We start from the raw sequence: 16,919 nt of genomic DNA on the forward strand, positions 1-16,919 counted from the left end.
TAGATTATTCTCTTGAATTCTTAAAACATTAACTTTTAAGCTTTCTAGGTATTGTTTAGTAAAATAATGGTGTGTCATTTATGAGGAGGGGCTCAGAAAGCTATTTTTAGAGAGTGGGTTATACACCATAAACAAATACTGACCAGCAAGTCAATTTAGGTTGAAAGAAAAAAAGTGTAACTATTAACATACCTGATAAATTGCAACAGACTGACAGATATTATCTACATTGAGTAAGTAGAACCCATAATCTAGCAGTGTATCAGAATATTTTGGGTGTTTGGATCCAAAATGATCCCTAAAAAAAGACATAAAACTATTAGTATATAAAGTAGAGACACAATTTAAAATGATATATTTAATAACAATCACCTACCGTGCCAAATACACTGCATGTTTAATTAACTGTTCTGCCTTCTTAAATTCACGTTTTACAACGCAAGCCTAAAAATAAAGTAAAAAAATTGTTAAATAGCTCTCAGTGTATTAAAAGCAGTATAGTTTATATAATCAGACTATAATGGTCAAGGGAAAAAAAAAAGCATCTCCAAACATAAACAAAAGGGTAATATTTACAATACTTTCCTTCCAGATATTTGAAAATTCTATTATAAACAGATCCGTATATACCCTGGGAAATTATAAAACTTAAAATTTTGACAGCTATGCCCAATACAAATCTGTTATAACAAAGTTACCTTATAAAGTTGGTATACTTCCATCCTTCCATATTATTAAAATAAAACAGAGGTGGAAGGTACACCAAATTACTTTCTGAGGTACTTATTTTTACCCCAGTTCTAGAGTGTAATTTTGTAATTTTCATCTAAATATATACATGACTAAATAACTATATGTGTGTAAGATAGAAAACATTTTCAGGTACAGACAGAAAACATTTTCAAATACAAGTGACATTTAATATTATACATATTTTACATGTACAGCATAATGGTTAGACATTTATATAACTTGTGAAGTAATCCCCCTGATAAGACTAGGATCCCCCCAACACCATAGTTATTACAATATTATTGACTATACTCCCTATGCTACACTTCACATCCCTTACGACTCTTTTTTAACTGATAATTTGTACTTCTTAATCCCTTCACTTTTCACTCACTCCCAAACCCCCTCCCATCCACCTAACAATTACTTACACATAATTTTGAGTTTTCCTCTTCTGAAAATATTTTGATTTATGACAACAGCCTAAACTCTAAATATCATCAGCACATAGAAATATAACTCTTGCATATATTCATTTGTCTTTCTATTCACTACATATCCAATGTTTTAAAGACATTAATATTCCTCTTCTACCTCTGATAAACTGAATATTTATGCTATTTACTTGCTCTAAAATGACTTAAATAAATTTCACAGAAATTTTAGACTCTTCTCTAATTTTAGAATCTTTCTTCTAACTGAAATTTCCATAAGTAAAACCAACCAAAATAAAATATTCAAAACTGAAAGACCTCTGGGTAGAAAGAATATATTTAAAAAGCACACAATGCTTTTAAAGCCTCAGTGCACCAAAGCAGCAATTTTTAAGTATTACTAAATGGCCTCAAAGAGTTAATGCATTTATTTGCAAAATAAGAAAAACATTCAAGGAAAAATCAGATAAGTATTACCCACTAAGGTCAAGTACAAAAAGCTGTCATGTTGTCAGACGGTGATAGTATAACCAAAAGATTAAATATGAGGCTATCCTTTGGAAGAGTAACCAAAGCCCATACAACTGTGGCATAAGAAATTCAGGTTGTTGTAAAGGTTTAAAAACAAAAACAAATTCAAGACAGAATAGCACCAAAATACTACTCTGATCTTTACTTCAGTGAGTTGAATTATGAAAATGATTTTTTTCACAGGTTTTCTGGAAATAGGAAAATTTGCTAAAGTCTATATGCAAGACAGCTTAGCTTTAGAAACCAGAATTCTAAAACTGAATATATGAACTTAAAAAATAGATCTTGATAGTCCAGGGAGTATGCAACACATAATTTGTTAAATAATAGGTTAACTAAAACAAATTTAAAGCTTGCTAAATCCTATAACTCATTTAATAATTTTAACATTATACTCACCTTAGAAGCTTGTCTTAAAACATCTACCACAACTTTGACTGGTAAGCCTGCTGTGATTTCTTTCATTGCCTCAATGCACCATTTGTATGCCTTGAAAAAAAAAGTATACACACATATATAAGCAATAACTGTGATAAATAAAATTGACAGTATTTAATAAAATAACTGTGATTTTTTTTCCCTGCAAGCTTTCAAGTACTTAAGCAAGAACACACACAAAATATTTACGATTATAATTTTCTCTCCAAGCTTAAGTTTTCCTGAAAATATGTTTGCTACATTTTTCTTTGGATATGACACATATTCAGGAAATCAGAGGCATGTTCTCTCTTGCCAATAAGTCTTTGCACATACTGTTCCCTCTGCCTTAGAATATACATTCCTCCTTCCTCCAATCTCTTAACCCTCCAATCTCTTAACCCACCTAACTTGTCTCTCAGGTTTCAGCCTTAGACTAGGCTTCCTGTGCTTTCCTTCCCCTACCATAATGCTTATTATATCTTAATTGCGTGTTGAGCTGAATGCTTCCTTTGTGCTAAGTATTGTTCTACCCACTTTATGTGAATTAACAAATTTAACCAACAAAACAGCCCTATATGTACTATTATTATGGGAAACTGAGGTACAGAGAGATTAAGTGCCAGGCAATGTGCTAGCATCTAGGCACCTAATGAGTAACAAAACCATAAATTATTGATCTTCCTCTCTTAGTTTGTAGTGGGAGAAAGAAAAAAAAAACACACACACACACAAAATAAATGACTTTGGATAGTAAGAACACTTCGAAGAAACAAAACAATTTTGAGAGATCACAAAGAATGGAGGGAGAATAGAAAATATCAGAAAGGAAACATTTGTTTTTCTCTGCAAAAGAGAAAAACATTTGTTTTTCTCTTTGGGATTTAGGCCCCAAAACCTGGTTTGTTTATAAGAAAGTGAATAGGCTGATTTTGCTCTAGAGTAATAAGGTAAAATCTTTAGAACTGTGGTAGACTGTAACACTTCTTTAAAATATTTACTGCCCTACATTGGGGAAAAATATACTTTCCTCTCATATTAAAAATAAGAGCAGTCAAGTGATTCCCTTCAGCCAATTGAAATATTAATTAAAATATGAGCAAAAGAGAAATGTGCTGTTTCTAGGAGAAAGCTCTATGAACCAGTTGTACTTCCCCCATGATGTTACTGCCTCTGCTCCAAGGCTGGTGATATTTTAGATAGAAACTACTCCACCACATGGGGTTTTGATCGAAGTGAAGACATAATGTTAAGCAGAGTCAAAGAGATCCCCAGGACAGGATGCGGCATGAGCAATAAACTTTCATTGTTCTAAGCCACTGCTATTTTGAGGGTGGTATTATCTCAGAAGAAGCTAGCTTACCCTAACTAACATCAGAATATGGTGATAATTCATCAAACTATATCCTCAAGATTTGTGTACTTTTCTATAGATATGACAAATTTATTTATATTTAAAATAAACTACCAAAATTATCCAAAATACATGTATAGACTTAAACATTCCTCACGAATGTGCTAAAGTTGCAAACATAATGAATAAGGCACAGTATAAAATCCCAATCCAAATGTAGAAAGAAAAGAACTGTCAATTAAATAGTAAATGCCTAATAATGAAAGTGGAAACTGGTAAATAAAAGGTACTTTTGTTCCACTGAATACATTGATGGGTCTAGACATATTAAGATGGGCCTGGAGCTTAGTATGGGAGTAAAAAAAGGTAAAATATGAATCACTCTATGTAACAGAAAACAAGAGTGTAAAGGGTTCCAGAGCGCAGTATGAAAAACAGAGATGAGAAGAAACAATGTAAGAGGAACCAAAGATGGCTGAATGTCTTTGTAGAGCTATAAAAAGATAGTGGAGCACCTGAAGAACTTTCAAGATAGGCATTTCTAATGCTCAAACTGTTGCTGTTTATCTCAATCTCATTTCCAGTAAAGTGGCTATCCCCACAAAGGTCTTCTATGAATGGAATTTTTTTGGTTTTGGTGTACCAAAATCATAGAAAGGGGACAAGTTTTATATCTGGGTTGACAAGCTATGAACAGTCACTACACACAAGGGAAGCAAAACAATCCATCAACACAATTCAGTAAACAAAGGAATTCGGCATAAAAAATAACTGGAAGAACATACATATGGGCACATGAGAAATTGCAGGCATGCTGATAAGGATTTTAGATTTTTACACATGGGTTTGATATCTTCTTATATAAATATTTTAAAAAGGATAAACACTAGAGTTACATAACATCACTTAATTTTTCTAGAATTTTCTAGTTTCGATCTAATTATAATTTTCTTTTAAACACGGAATAGTTTATATTAATGAAGCAAAAATCGAGATAGAAATAATTTAAAATTTTGACAGCTAGCTGAAATAATTGATATTCTTCCATAAATGAAACCACCAAGTAAAATAGTTAAGCATACAAAGATCACTTCTCATCTACGTATTCATTACTACAAAAACATTAATTAAATAGTATAAAGCCAAGAGTGAAGCTGTCTTTCTCATAAGGAAGACGAAGGAGTAAAACAATACAATAAAGTATAAATGAAATCTAGCTTCCCAATGAAATGAATGCCTTCAAGTTATGAGAGTTCACCCAGGGCTACACATCCAATAAAGGTTTATTAAACAGAGCATGCTCATTGAAATAATTTAGGCATTGGTCAAATTAAAAACAAAAACAAAACAAGCCCTAAATCATACACATATGTTTAAAATCCATTGCATAAAATACTTCTTTTGGCTGATTTTAAAAATTTCATTACAAATATATACTGCTTTAAGTAAACCTAATGTGTGAAAATGAGATCTGTTAAGAGAAATATGAGAGTTAATGATTTATCCTGTTTCATACTTATTGGCCACAGTGAAACGCACTTCAAAATGCTCACCTCGTCATAGTGACTTTTTGCAAATAGGAGTGCACATAGTTCTCCATAAAGTGCAGCTTTGTTTGCTTGCTGGCCATGTTTTGCGAGTTTATCCATATATGTCTGAGCTAATTTAAACGTTTCTTCACCCAAATGATATTTGCAGTTTCCATTTCGCACATGAAGCAATCTGCAAAAACACAAATAACATTCCTCTATGTTTGATATTTTCAGCATGGCTGACCTGATAACCTCTTACAGATCATTATGTAGCGCCCAAATGAGTTAAAGTAACTAGATGCAAGAAATGATACCAACATTAGAAAATATCTGTCTGGCCCAAATTAGGATCGACTAATGCACATAAAAAAGTATATGCTCATCCCAGAAAGCTACCCAGGATTAATCTCATCCAACTTTGATTCCTTATCTTCTCTAAATATTTGTTTACTTTGTGCACTCAAGCATGTGCTACACTTCTAGCTACATCTAACACTTAACTCTTTGTGTTCCAAATCCAAAATAGTCTCGATATACAAAATTTGGAAAACGAAGAAAATTACAGTGGAAATACACAGAGTTCTTTACACAAAATAACTGTAAAACTATGCTGACTATCTAATGATATGCAAGAGTAGTAAAATGCTTCAGGTCAGACTGAGGTATAGATAGTAATAGGAGATACACAAGACAGGACAATAGTGTGAAGATTGGACATGTATTTGTTTCTATTATAATGCTGGTTATAACACTATGTCCACATATCATGCCAAAACAATTTTCTGAAAATGCTCAGTGCTGAGAGGGAACAACGTATAAAAATTGTTTTTTTAAAAAGCCAAGTATGGAAAAGTTAGAAAGCATTCTTTAGGAATATTAAAAAACCAGGTACTTAAATTTTATTTTTCTATCTATACCAAAGATATTAACATATCAATAACCCAAGATGAGAAACACTCTTAACAGTCTTCTAATCTCTATGAACTGTCAGGGAAAACAGAAAACTTCAAAAGAACCAGGATTATTCAATAAGATGGCAAATACTACCCAACAGCAGTTTGCATCCTCCCAACACTCACCATACAGTTATGTTTTAAGAAAAGCCTAAAATCTTCAAGCAAAACAATACACCAAGATTAATAAAAAATTCTGAATGATCTTTCATAACACCAAATTCTAACTTAATGCAGAAATAAATGTAATAATTTATCAAGCTACACTTGAATGGTGAGTTATTTTGATTTATATTTTTAAGTAGAAGTATCAAAATAGAAAAAATGTTTTGGTATACAGACTTTTCATGCTAAAATAAGTGTCATCATACAGAATAAGGAGACTGTCGCTTTGTCAAATTGCAGATCTAATGACTAGGTACTTTGCAATGACTACTGTCACAATGGAAATAATACACAGAAAAATAGAACTGAAATCTAGTAAAAGATTACAATAAAAATAAATATAATATGACTGCTAGATGAGAAGAGGTTTGGGGGGCTGGGTAAAAAAGGTGACAGGATTAAGAAGTACAAACTGGTAGTTACAAACCAGTCATGAGAATGTGAAATACAGCACAGGAAATATAGTCAATAATATTACAATAACTATGTATAGTGCCAGGTGGGTACTAGACTAATTGGGGCATCACTTTGTAAATTATATAAATGTCTAACCCCTATGCCGTATACCTGAAATTAGTATCGAAAACCAACTCTAATTGAAATATAAAAATAAGACAGTTTAGAAGATAAACTTTTGAGACTCTCATAGTCAAGTATAGACTGAGTATCTATTATGTGCCTGTCATTTTTTCTAGGGGCAAAGGATGTAGTGGTAAACTAGAGAAAGAGAATCCACGACCACATAAGTTTCATTCTAGTGAGAAAAAGTGGGTTAGAGCAGACAAACACCAATAAATAAGATTTTCATTGAAAGATAAATGCTATGAAGATGACAGAATAGGGCAGTATAATTAAGAGATTCATAAAGGAGATGCTTAGGGTAGACAGGGAAGAATTCTCTTAAGGAGCTAACATTTGAGTTGACACCTAATTCTCTTAAGGAGCTAACATTTGAGTTGACGGAGAGGCAATCATGTGAAGATCTGAGGGGAAACATATTCCCAACAGAAGGACAAATGCAAAGGCCTCGAGAAAGGGAAAAGAATTCTGGTATAATCAAAGAACAGAAATAAGGCTAATGTGTCTGGAGTCTTATGAATAAAGGATTATGTAAAGAGAGATGAGAAAACATAGATAAGGAAGATTTTATAGGGCCCTGCTGGCCACAGTAAAGAGTTCTAGCTGCAACAGTGAGAGATTATTTGACTTATGCTCTGGAACGGTGCTAACAGAACTTCCTGAAATGTTCTATACCTGCTCTGCTTAATGTAATAGCCAATAGTCACAAGTAGCTTCTGAAATCTGAAATGTGCCTAGTGTGTCTGAGGGCCAATTTAAATTTCTTTTAATTTTAATTAACTTAAATTTAAATTATCACACATGGTTGATGGCTACCATATTGGACAGTGCAACTCTAGAAAGACTGTTCTGGCTACACTGTGGAGAATGGATTATAGTAAAGCCAAGAGTGGAAGGCACCCAGGACAGAAGATATTACAACAGTTCAGAGGGGAAAAAAAATCCTTGGGAAAATAAAGGATTAGAATTAGAAATATGGATTCCATAGTATCTAAATGGTTGAATGAGTAAGTAACCCTGGGCATAGGCCATAAATACAGAGAATGAAAAGAACAGTGCTCACCTCTCACTGCTTCAATACTAAGAACTGTATTTCCAACAACTTTCACTGTAGGCACTGCCCCTTAAAAAAAGTTTCTAGGAATTATTTAAAAATTGACAATATGATGGGGGTAGCAAACTAAGTATTTCATGCCAGAAAAGCACAGCTTGGTATTTCCTCCAGTCCCTGCTGGCTGTTTATTGAAACAAAAGGGCAAAACAAACATACATATGGAAACTCTTCAGGGTCTTTGTGTCCATCTGGGCTGACACTGAGCAGGATGCAGGATCCAAGAAACTTTTGGTCCAACTGAGGATCTAATTTTGCTTCAACACTCAGCAGGTTCTCAAAGTTCTCCAAATGTGGCTCTACCATATAAGCATAGTATTTTCTTATTTTTTAAAAACTGATTTTTTAGAGTAGTTTCAGGTTCATAGTAAAACTGAGCAGACAGTACAAAGATTCCCCGTATATCCTCTGTCCTATAGTATTTTATTTTTATAACATAAAATCACTTGGACAATAGTTTTTGTCCAAAGCAATTACTATTTAATTGATCAATTAAACTATTGTTTGAAATGGAAACTATACTAAATTATAATCCACAGCACCTGCACAACTTTACATTACCATTAGCAATGCACAAGGATTCTAATTTCTCCACATTCTTGTTAGCACTTATTTATTTAAATTACAGCCATCCTGGGAGATATGAAGTGGTATTTCATTTGATTTGCATTTCTCTAATGACGAATGAGGCTGAACATCTTTTCATGTATTTATTGGACATTTACATATTTTCTCTAAAAAGAAAGTCCATTCAAGTCTTTTAACCATTTTTAATTGGGTTATTTATTGTTGCTGAGTTGTAGTTCTTGATATATTCTGGAAACTAGACCCTTATCAGAAATATGATTTACAAGTATTGCTCACATGTTGTCTTTTCACTTTCTTGTTAATGTCGTCTGATGTACAAGTTTTTAATTTTGATGAAGTCTATTTCACCTGTGAATAGAGATAGTTTTACTTCTTTCTAATATGGATGCCTTTTATTTCTTTTTCTTGTCTAACTGCCTTGGCTAGAACTTTCAGGACAATGTTGTATAGTAGTATGAAAGAGGGCATCTTTGTCGTCATATCTTAGGGGGAAAGCTTTCAGTCTTTCACCACTGAATATGATGCTAGCTGGGTTTTTCATAAATGCCCTTTACCATATTGAAAAAGTTCCGTTTTAGTCCTAGTTTTCTGAATGTTTCCATCTAGAAAAAGTGTTGAATTTTGTCAAATAATGTCTTTTGTGTCAGTTGAGATGACTTTTTTCCCCCTTTATTCTATTTATGTGATGTATTCATTGATTTTACTATGTTGAATCACCTTTGCATTTCTGGGATAAATCCCACTTAGTCATGGTGTATAATACTTTTATTCAATTTTATTTGTTAGCATTTTGTTGAGAATTTTTGCATTGTATTCATAGACATTATTATATTAGTCTGTACTTTTCTTGTGATGACATTTTTTTCTGCCTTGGTATGAGGTTAATGCTGGCCTCCTAGAAGGAGTTAGGAAATATTCCTTCCTCTGCAATTCTCTGGAAGACTGTGAGAAGGATTGGTGTTACTACGTCTTTAAATGTTTGGTAGAAATCACTAGTGAAGTCTTATGCTTCTTGACTTTTGTTGGAAGGTTTTTCATTATTGTGTCAATCTCTACTAGTTATAAGTTTGTTGAGATTTTCTATTTCTTCTGGGGTCAGTTTAGATAATTTGTGCAGGAATTTATCCATTGCGTCTACATTATCTAATTCGTTGGCATACAATTATTTATCGATTTTCTTATGATTCTATTTCCAGAAGGATGGTAGTAATGTCCTGACTCCTGTTTCTGATTTTAGTTGTTGGCATCTTCTCATTTTTCGTCAGTCTGATGTGGTTTTAATTTTAAGTGGGGGAAGCAAAGCATTGGGACATAGCGGGCACTGTTGGCTCCCTAACCAAGAGCCACTTCCCCACCTAATGCTTGTTGGCAGAACGCTAATTTTGTTCAGGAATTAACCCCTTTTTCATAGGACTCAGGAGTAACTTGTGATTAGTTTAAGCCAACTAATTGCTACACTGTGATTACTGCAGTGTAGTAATCCCACTCTGTTTCTAGGGACTGATTCAGAGGTCACCAAAAGACCTAGCTCTGGCTAATAAGACTCAAGGGCAGGTCAGTTGGGTGGTTTCTGAGAAAGGCTCCCTGTCATTAAAGGGAAGGGAGCCTACCTTCTGCCGGACAGTGTGGAATCTGCATGGAATATTTCAAACTGTGGCAGCATTCTTATAACTACCGGGAAGCTGGCCAAAGACAAAACCCAGCATAGAGGACACAAGAGCGGACAGATGGTCTATTGTCTTTTTCCATTATATAAGTCATTATATATCTATCCCTAGCACTGATAATGTTTGAACATTAATTAATGATAGCCACTCCTGTTATTCCTCCATTCACTACAATGAGATCTTTATAACACTTGTACTACTACACTTTCCCAAATGTCTATTTTAAAAACAGGCTATCAAATGTGCCCAATATAAAGCAACCTGAATATAATAATATGAGCCTCTATTTTCCATCTAAAAAGTTTTTTGGCCAGTTTGAATATATCAAGTTTTAGGAATACATATAACATTTTTAAACATAATATTTAAATCAGCTTGTCATATTATGAACACATATTTAAAATGTAAATCAAATTTTCAAGAATTGCCTTTCCTCCTTTTAATTTATGTAACAATTTTATCCAAGCTATTCACATGCATCTTAAAACATTTATCTTCGTCATCATCATAACTACTTTTTGAGACATCAAACAGTTTTTCAGAGTAAAACATTTTCTCTTGATATTCAGCACTTTTGAGTCCGGAATGATGTCACCAGAAATTTTATTAAAAGGTACCAGCAACCATTTGCAAACATTAGGATTGCTGGGTTGTTTCATTCCTCCTAAGGGAACTGGACATCCATAATCTCCACAACCAAACCACTTATTGCACCATTTCAAATATTTAAAAACCCAATTAATAAAGATAGCTAACATAAGTTTATGATCTCCATAATAATTCTAAATGTGTTAAATTCCATTACTTCCTTAAAAAGAAAATTCTGCCCAGTGTTCTCTATGAGCTTCCTGACACTGGCACTGGCTGAGTTTTCAGGCTAAAATTTCTTTCCTAAATATTACTTTGCTGTTCAAAATAACAGACTTGAAAAAAAATATCATATAACATGAAGGACTCTGTAAAGCAATGCTCTTTATTAAGGGATAATGTTGGGGGGCGGGACCCTTACCTTACATTGACTAGTATGTGGTAACTGAGAATTTTTGTTTTACATTATTTCTAAAATCTCTTTCACCTCTAGTTTGAAAAAAATCCTTAAGCTTTATTAAGAATTCCCAATTTGTTCTTCATTCTTTTTCTATTTCATTTACATGTAACTATATATTATATTTATTGTTTACCATTGTTCCTATACCATCTTCCCTTATCGTGAGATGTTATTGAACTTTTATTTGGTTAGAGAAATTCCTTGAGTATTCCACCCCCCCAATAAAGTACATGGAGGTATATATGGTCTCTGTATATTTGAAAATTCTTTATTTTGCCATGAAAGTTGGTAAAGTAGTATAGTATTTTCTCTCAATAATTGTGATACTGCTATTGTCTTCTGGCTTCTAATTTCTATTTATTTTTGTATTTCAGGAAATTAACTGCCCAGGGCTCAGGGCTCTTTTTCAATTTAGATTCCATTACCTCCCACTCCCAACCTTCCCCCAACCAGCTCCCTCCTCCCCAGTTCAGGGAGTTACTTTTTTCACTTAAAATTCCAAAATACACAAATATAATGGTGGTTATTTCTGGGCAGTAAGGTTATAAATAACATTAATTTTCTTCCTCATAGTTTTCCTTATTTTTAAAATTTGTTTAGCAATAGACACAAGCGTAAGCAGAAAAAACGAAGCTATTAAAAAGAAAATGAGTAAAGGGAAATGGGCAGAGTCTTCAAGAAATACAACAAGGACTGAAAAATGGTCCTGGATTTAACAAGAAGATTCAACGACATTTGCTCTACACTGCTTCCATGCCAGCCACAAATAAGAACTGGCTTTGTGATGTTAAAGAACATATTCTTAACTCTTGCAACCGGCTGAAAGCTCCCTGAGATTAGCCAAAGAATTTCATTATTATCTGTTCTGCAAAATACTTCTTTTTCAATTCAATTAAACACATGGTCAACTAATCCCCCAAATTTTTCTGCCTTAAAAAAAAAGCTAAGTAAAAAAAGACAGCCATGCCACGGGACTGACAGTTACCTGTCCAAGCTGCCCCTCCCCCGCCCGCTTCCTTAATGTAGACCTACGAGTTCATTCTGGGTAGCAAGCAATATGTACAAAAAAAAATGTTTTGCTCCTTTGACCACCTTACATGGGTTGGAGGATGTGCTAAATGGGTCTCAGTTTACCAGTTTCACAGAGAGTTAAACAAAGAGATAAGACTAGGCTTCTGGGAAAGCTATTTTTTCTGACTGAAAAAAAGAAGAAACAGAAAAAGCAGGCTCAGCTGGCATGAACCTTTTGCCCTTCTCCCTGCTTATAACACTTGCAAACATAATGATGTGAGCTACATACTAAAGATGACAAAACAGGAAGGAAAGAACGAACCTTGGTCCTGTGAGAAAACTAAATCTTTTGGTTACACAAAAGCAAAATTTTTATAGTCTTAAAATTAGACAGAAGAAACATTAGTTATTTGGGTGAAATAAATCCTCTGATTCTATGAAAAAAACAAACAACCAAGCACATACAAGAATAAAATGTTTAACTTTTGGGTCAAAAGACTGCTTTAAACAATGAAATCATACAAAATGGCATTTCTGTTCCAAACTAACTAGTTCATATACATAGAAACATTTAACTAAGCCCCTCAAACCCCATATGAGATAGTCTATTCTCCTAATCTTACAAAAATAAAATATAAAAAGGGGAAGAAAGGTAACACAGATTATTTTTTATCAGTACTACGAATTATAGGTCCAAATAACAATTCCTTTATAGTTTCTACACACAAATATTCTTATAATTTATCATACACTTCTAAAATATCTATGGGAAGTTATTATAGGCTTCTAAAATATTGCATATAATTAAGTTTGTACATTACTAAATTAACTTTAGGATTTGAATGTTTTCTAATGGTAAAAAACATGTGTAATGACAACCTCAAAAGACTGAACTCCATTGGTTTAAAAAAAAATTAGAGAACTTTACTCGATTTTAGCTTAAATCAATAATGGCTTTATATAAAATCTATATTCTAGCTCTGCACGGGTTCAGATTTAATTAATTCATCTCTAAGATATCAAGGATATATAATGCTTTATTCAATATTAAAAAATTCAGTAAATTGACCAGACTTTAGTTAACTTAGGGCAAGGAATTTGTTATTTTATTAAACTTTATTTTTATTTCTCTTCAGTTTTATTAAAAAATTATTTTTAAGAAAAGTCAAATCAAATTGGGACATAGAAAAAAAAACCTGTATGAAAATAGCTAAAACTAAATGTTACATGTACAGAAAAAATAAGGACAGTAAAAGCAAGAGTTAATTTTAGATTTGTTTGTCTTTGAGTACATCTGTTTAAAAAATATTTTTAAAGAAAATATAGTTATTTATAAATAAAATATTAATCTTGCTAAGCACAATTCTTGAAATGTAAACACAGTAGGGGCAAAAAAATAATAATGCCCTAGGAAAGAGTGTTATTTCTTTTCCTAGCATCCTGCCTAGCACAATTCTTGATACATATCGAGCATTCAATAAATATTTGTTGAATGAATGAACCAACAAGTTCTATGACAAAACGCAAAAATATATACATGATCTAGTTCATAATACTGAAATCTAAGCTAAACTAACTATAACAAGTTAACTATATTTTGAAAGTGAGAGATGGTAGAGGCCAGACTAGTGAAACTGTGACATAAATATAACCTAGAGGTTTATTCAAATGTTGAAGTACACTAAGAAGAGTTAAAACTATAAAAGGCACAAAGTATCATTATAGTATAAAATTGTAGGATCTGTTCCAACTTACCTCACACAACATTCTACTGCACGAAACCAATGGAGCATCTCATCATGTAGAGTACACAACTGAAGGCAGGACAGAAAAACTTTCTCAGCATCACTGTACCAGCCTGCATCAGAAAGAAAGCCACCTAAAGGACAAAAAAAACCAATAACTTTAGATAATTTAATAAATCACTTGAAAGCGAAAAGGACATGCTTCTAACGAATATTATCTAAAATGAAAAAAACCCTCACAATATTAAAGTCCTGTGTTTAGCCTTCAAAAAATATACTAATTGTAAAATTAAAAAAACAAAACAAACAAAAACTTTCAAACCAGAGGAAGTAAATTAAAGTTGAAACCTTGAATAAGGAGTCAAGAATATTAATCCTCTAAGAATACTCTATGGCCTAAGAGTTGATTTTTTCCAGTTAATTAGCCATATATTCTAATAATCCTAATATTTTCATCTTGCAGGGTAAACATAACTTTAAAATCTCTCCATATCCAATCCTGAAAAAGATAAAGAAATCTGAATAAATAATCTTCTTAGTAAAGTGGTATACCACTGAGGATACACAGATAAATCACTGTCCTCTAACAGTCCTAATGCATCTTTTCCTCAGGAGAGTATCCATCTCTTTAGAGGTTCCTAACCCCTCAAAATTGTTTAATACATTTTTAAGTGCCAAGTCTTAATAGCGTCAATAGTGTCTGAGTCAAGAAAATATATTCTGCTCAGACTAATGTTTTATGTTTAATTAAAACTGTATGTAACCGAATACCATTTTAATTGGAGAAAAGTATGCTTTAAAACATTTTAGAGCCCTCATCAAGTGACCGAATAATATGGTTATTATACATATTCATACAAAACAACCTTTTACTCATTATCCCAATGTACTATGTGTTGTGCTGGTTATTAGGCTATTGTTTCTCAGCTTCAAATCAAACTCTGTTTTGGCTAGGACTCTGCAAACCACATGTCACCTTTGCCAGTTGGCTCCCTGTACTCGCTGCCAAAAGGAGGCATGCATGCTTATGAGAGATAGAGAAAGGAGAGAAGAGATAACTCCTTCCCCTTTGCTTCCAGTTTCTGTCAGCAAAGCCCCTGCTGACAGTAATGCCCCGGGGTAATGCTCTTTACCCTGGCAGTGGAAATTCATTCCAGTAAGCAAATTCCAGTTGCGGTTTTCCAATACTTGCAGAACCAGATTCATAGACCACAGATCAGAGACACCAGCACCCATCAGCCAGGTGCTGCTCCTAGAGATCTAGGTTCTAGACTCATGGGGACCCTTCTCAGAGCTCTGAGGTACCTGTAGCCTAGGAGTAGCCAGCTCTGTGAGGCACTTCCTCAAGCTTCTGAATTTTATTAACTCCGACCCCATCTTTTGGTTCCCCTAGCCCGAGGTGTGCTAGTTGATTCTTACAGGTGCTGTGCCCATAATATTCAGGTATTTCCCCTTTTTTTTCAGTCCTTTAACACCTGTTTTAAAAATACTTACATTAAATTCTACCTCTACAATATGGATGGACCTTGAAAACATTATGCTAAATAAAAGCAGCCAGTCACAAAGATCATATATTTTAGGAGTCCATTTATATGGACTATCCATATAGAGACAGAGAGTAGTCTGATGGTTGCCTAGGGCTAGCGGTGTCAAGAAAGAAATGAAGAATGACTACTAATGCATATGGGTTTCTTTTTGGGGTGATGGCAATATTCTAAAACTTACTGTGGTGATCTTTTCATAACTCTGTGAATATACTAAAAATCTTTGAACTGAATTCTTTATATGGGTGAATTATTTATTTAAAACATGATTTTCTGGTACGAAATGTTTTCACTGCTCTGGTAATTTTAGGATTAAGACTGACAACATAACTGAGTTTGCTAGGACTTGGTTCTATCTCCAAGATATTTCTTCAACCTGGCTCATTTCAATGGCCAGACTGGTTTAAGTGTTTGTGGAGATGACAGAGGTGATAGAGGATCTCAATGAACACTAGCCATTTTGTCTTTTACCTTATTTGATACTAAATTTCTCCCATAGAGATTTACATGACCATCTAGGACTAAAGGGATGTCAACCTTAAAATACATCAAGATCACAAACACACTATTGTTATAGACATTCTTTGGTCACAATTCTGTTGTAATTTAAATTCCATAAGACTAACAAAGGATAAAGGCTGAGGGTTTTTTTCAAAAAACAATGTTCTGAAGTTCCTCCAGCAATCTATGACCAGAAACACATACACACACACGTAGACGTAAAAGCTGGTGAAAATTAAATAAGGCCTGCAGTCTAGTTAACAGTGCCAACCTCCTGGTTTTGATAATAGTGTCTGTGAATCTGCATTCATTTCAAAAAAAAATTTTTTAAGAAAAAAGGTAACTATAACTTTAATAACTGCCTGAAACACATTTATCTAGTTTTGATGAAAACCATATAAAATGTTATAAAAACATTAAACAATATTTTTATATATATAGGATACAAAATTCTCTCAGAATCCTTTTCTGTTTATGTTGTCAGTATTCTCATAACACCCCCATGAGAAAATACAGAATTACCCTCATTTTAGAAATGAAAAAAATGAGAGACCCCAAAGGATTAAGTTCCACATCACATTCGACAGTAAATTGGTAAAAGGACTTGGTGGTAGCATGACATGGCAGAAAGATGTGTGGCTTGAAATCATACAGAAATCATACAGGATTCTAAATTTAGCTCTACTACTAGCTATGTGACTTGAGCAAGTTACTTAACATTTTTGAGTCTGTTTCCTCATTTGTAAAATGCTATTAATACTAACACATCACTGAAACGTGATCAAGATTCAGAAAGATAGGATTTAAATGCCTAGCACAGTGATGCCTAGACAGTGCTTGGCACAAAGTTAATAGTCAATAAATCATACCTAGTTTATCTGATAGTTTTCTCAGTGCCTTCTTATGTAAACTTTGGAAATGTCCTGGAAGAATCCTTTATTGTTGGCAGCTTTAATTTTGAGTAATGTCACAGGACAAAACACTCCTCTATTTTACCATTACTTACT

General features: G+C 33.3%; 1 protein-coding gene across 1 annotated transcript in view; it reads right to left on the reverse strand.

Annotated features, from left to right (window-relative positions):
- The window catches only part of APPBP2 (amyloid beta precursor protein binding protein 2), a 45,007-nt gene that overhangs the window by 12,519 nt on the left and 15,569 nt on the right, over positions 1-16,919 (reverse strand). Inside the window, exons 4-8 of the mRNA XM_016143367.2 lie at positions 13,878-14,001; positions 5,022-5,190; positions 2,097-2,186; positions 377-444; positions 193-298 (exon numbers count right to left, since the gene is read on the reverse strand). Of these exons, the coding sequence (XP_015998853.1) occupies positions 193-298; positions 377-444; positions 2,097-2,186; positions 5,022-5,190; positions 13,878-14,001 (557 nt within the window). The remainder of the gene's footprint in view (positions 1-192; positions 299-376; positions 445-2,096; positions 2,187-5,021; positions 5,191-13,877; positions 14,002-16,919) is intronic.

This window comes from Rousettus aegyptiacus, unplaced genomic scaffold (genome assembly GCF_014176215.1).
Source record: "Rousettus aegyptiacus isolate mRouAeg1 unplaced genomic scaffold, mRouAeg1.p scaffold_m13_p_6, whole genome shotgun sequence".
NCBI classification, from domain to species: Eukaryota; Metazoa; Chordata; class Mammalia; order Chiroptera; family Pteropodidae; genus Rousettus; species Rousettus aegyptiacus.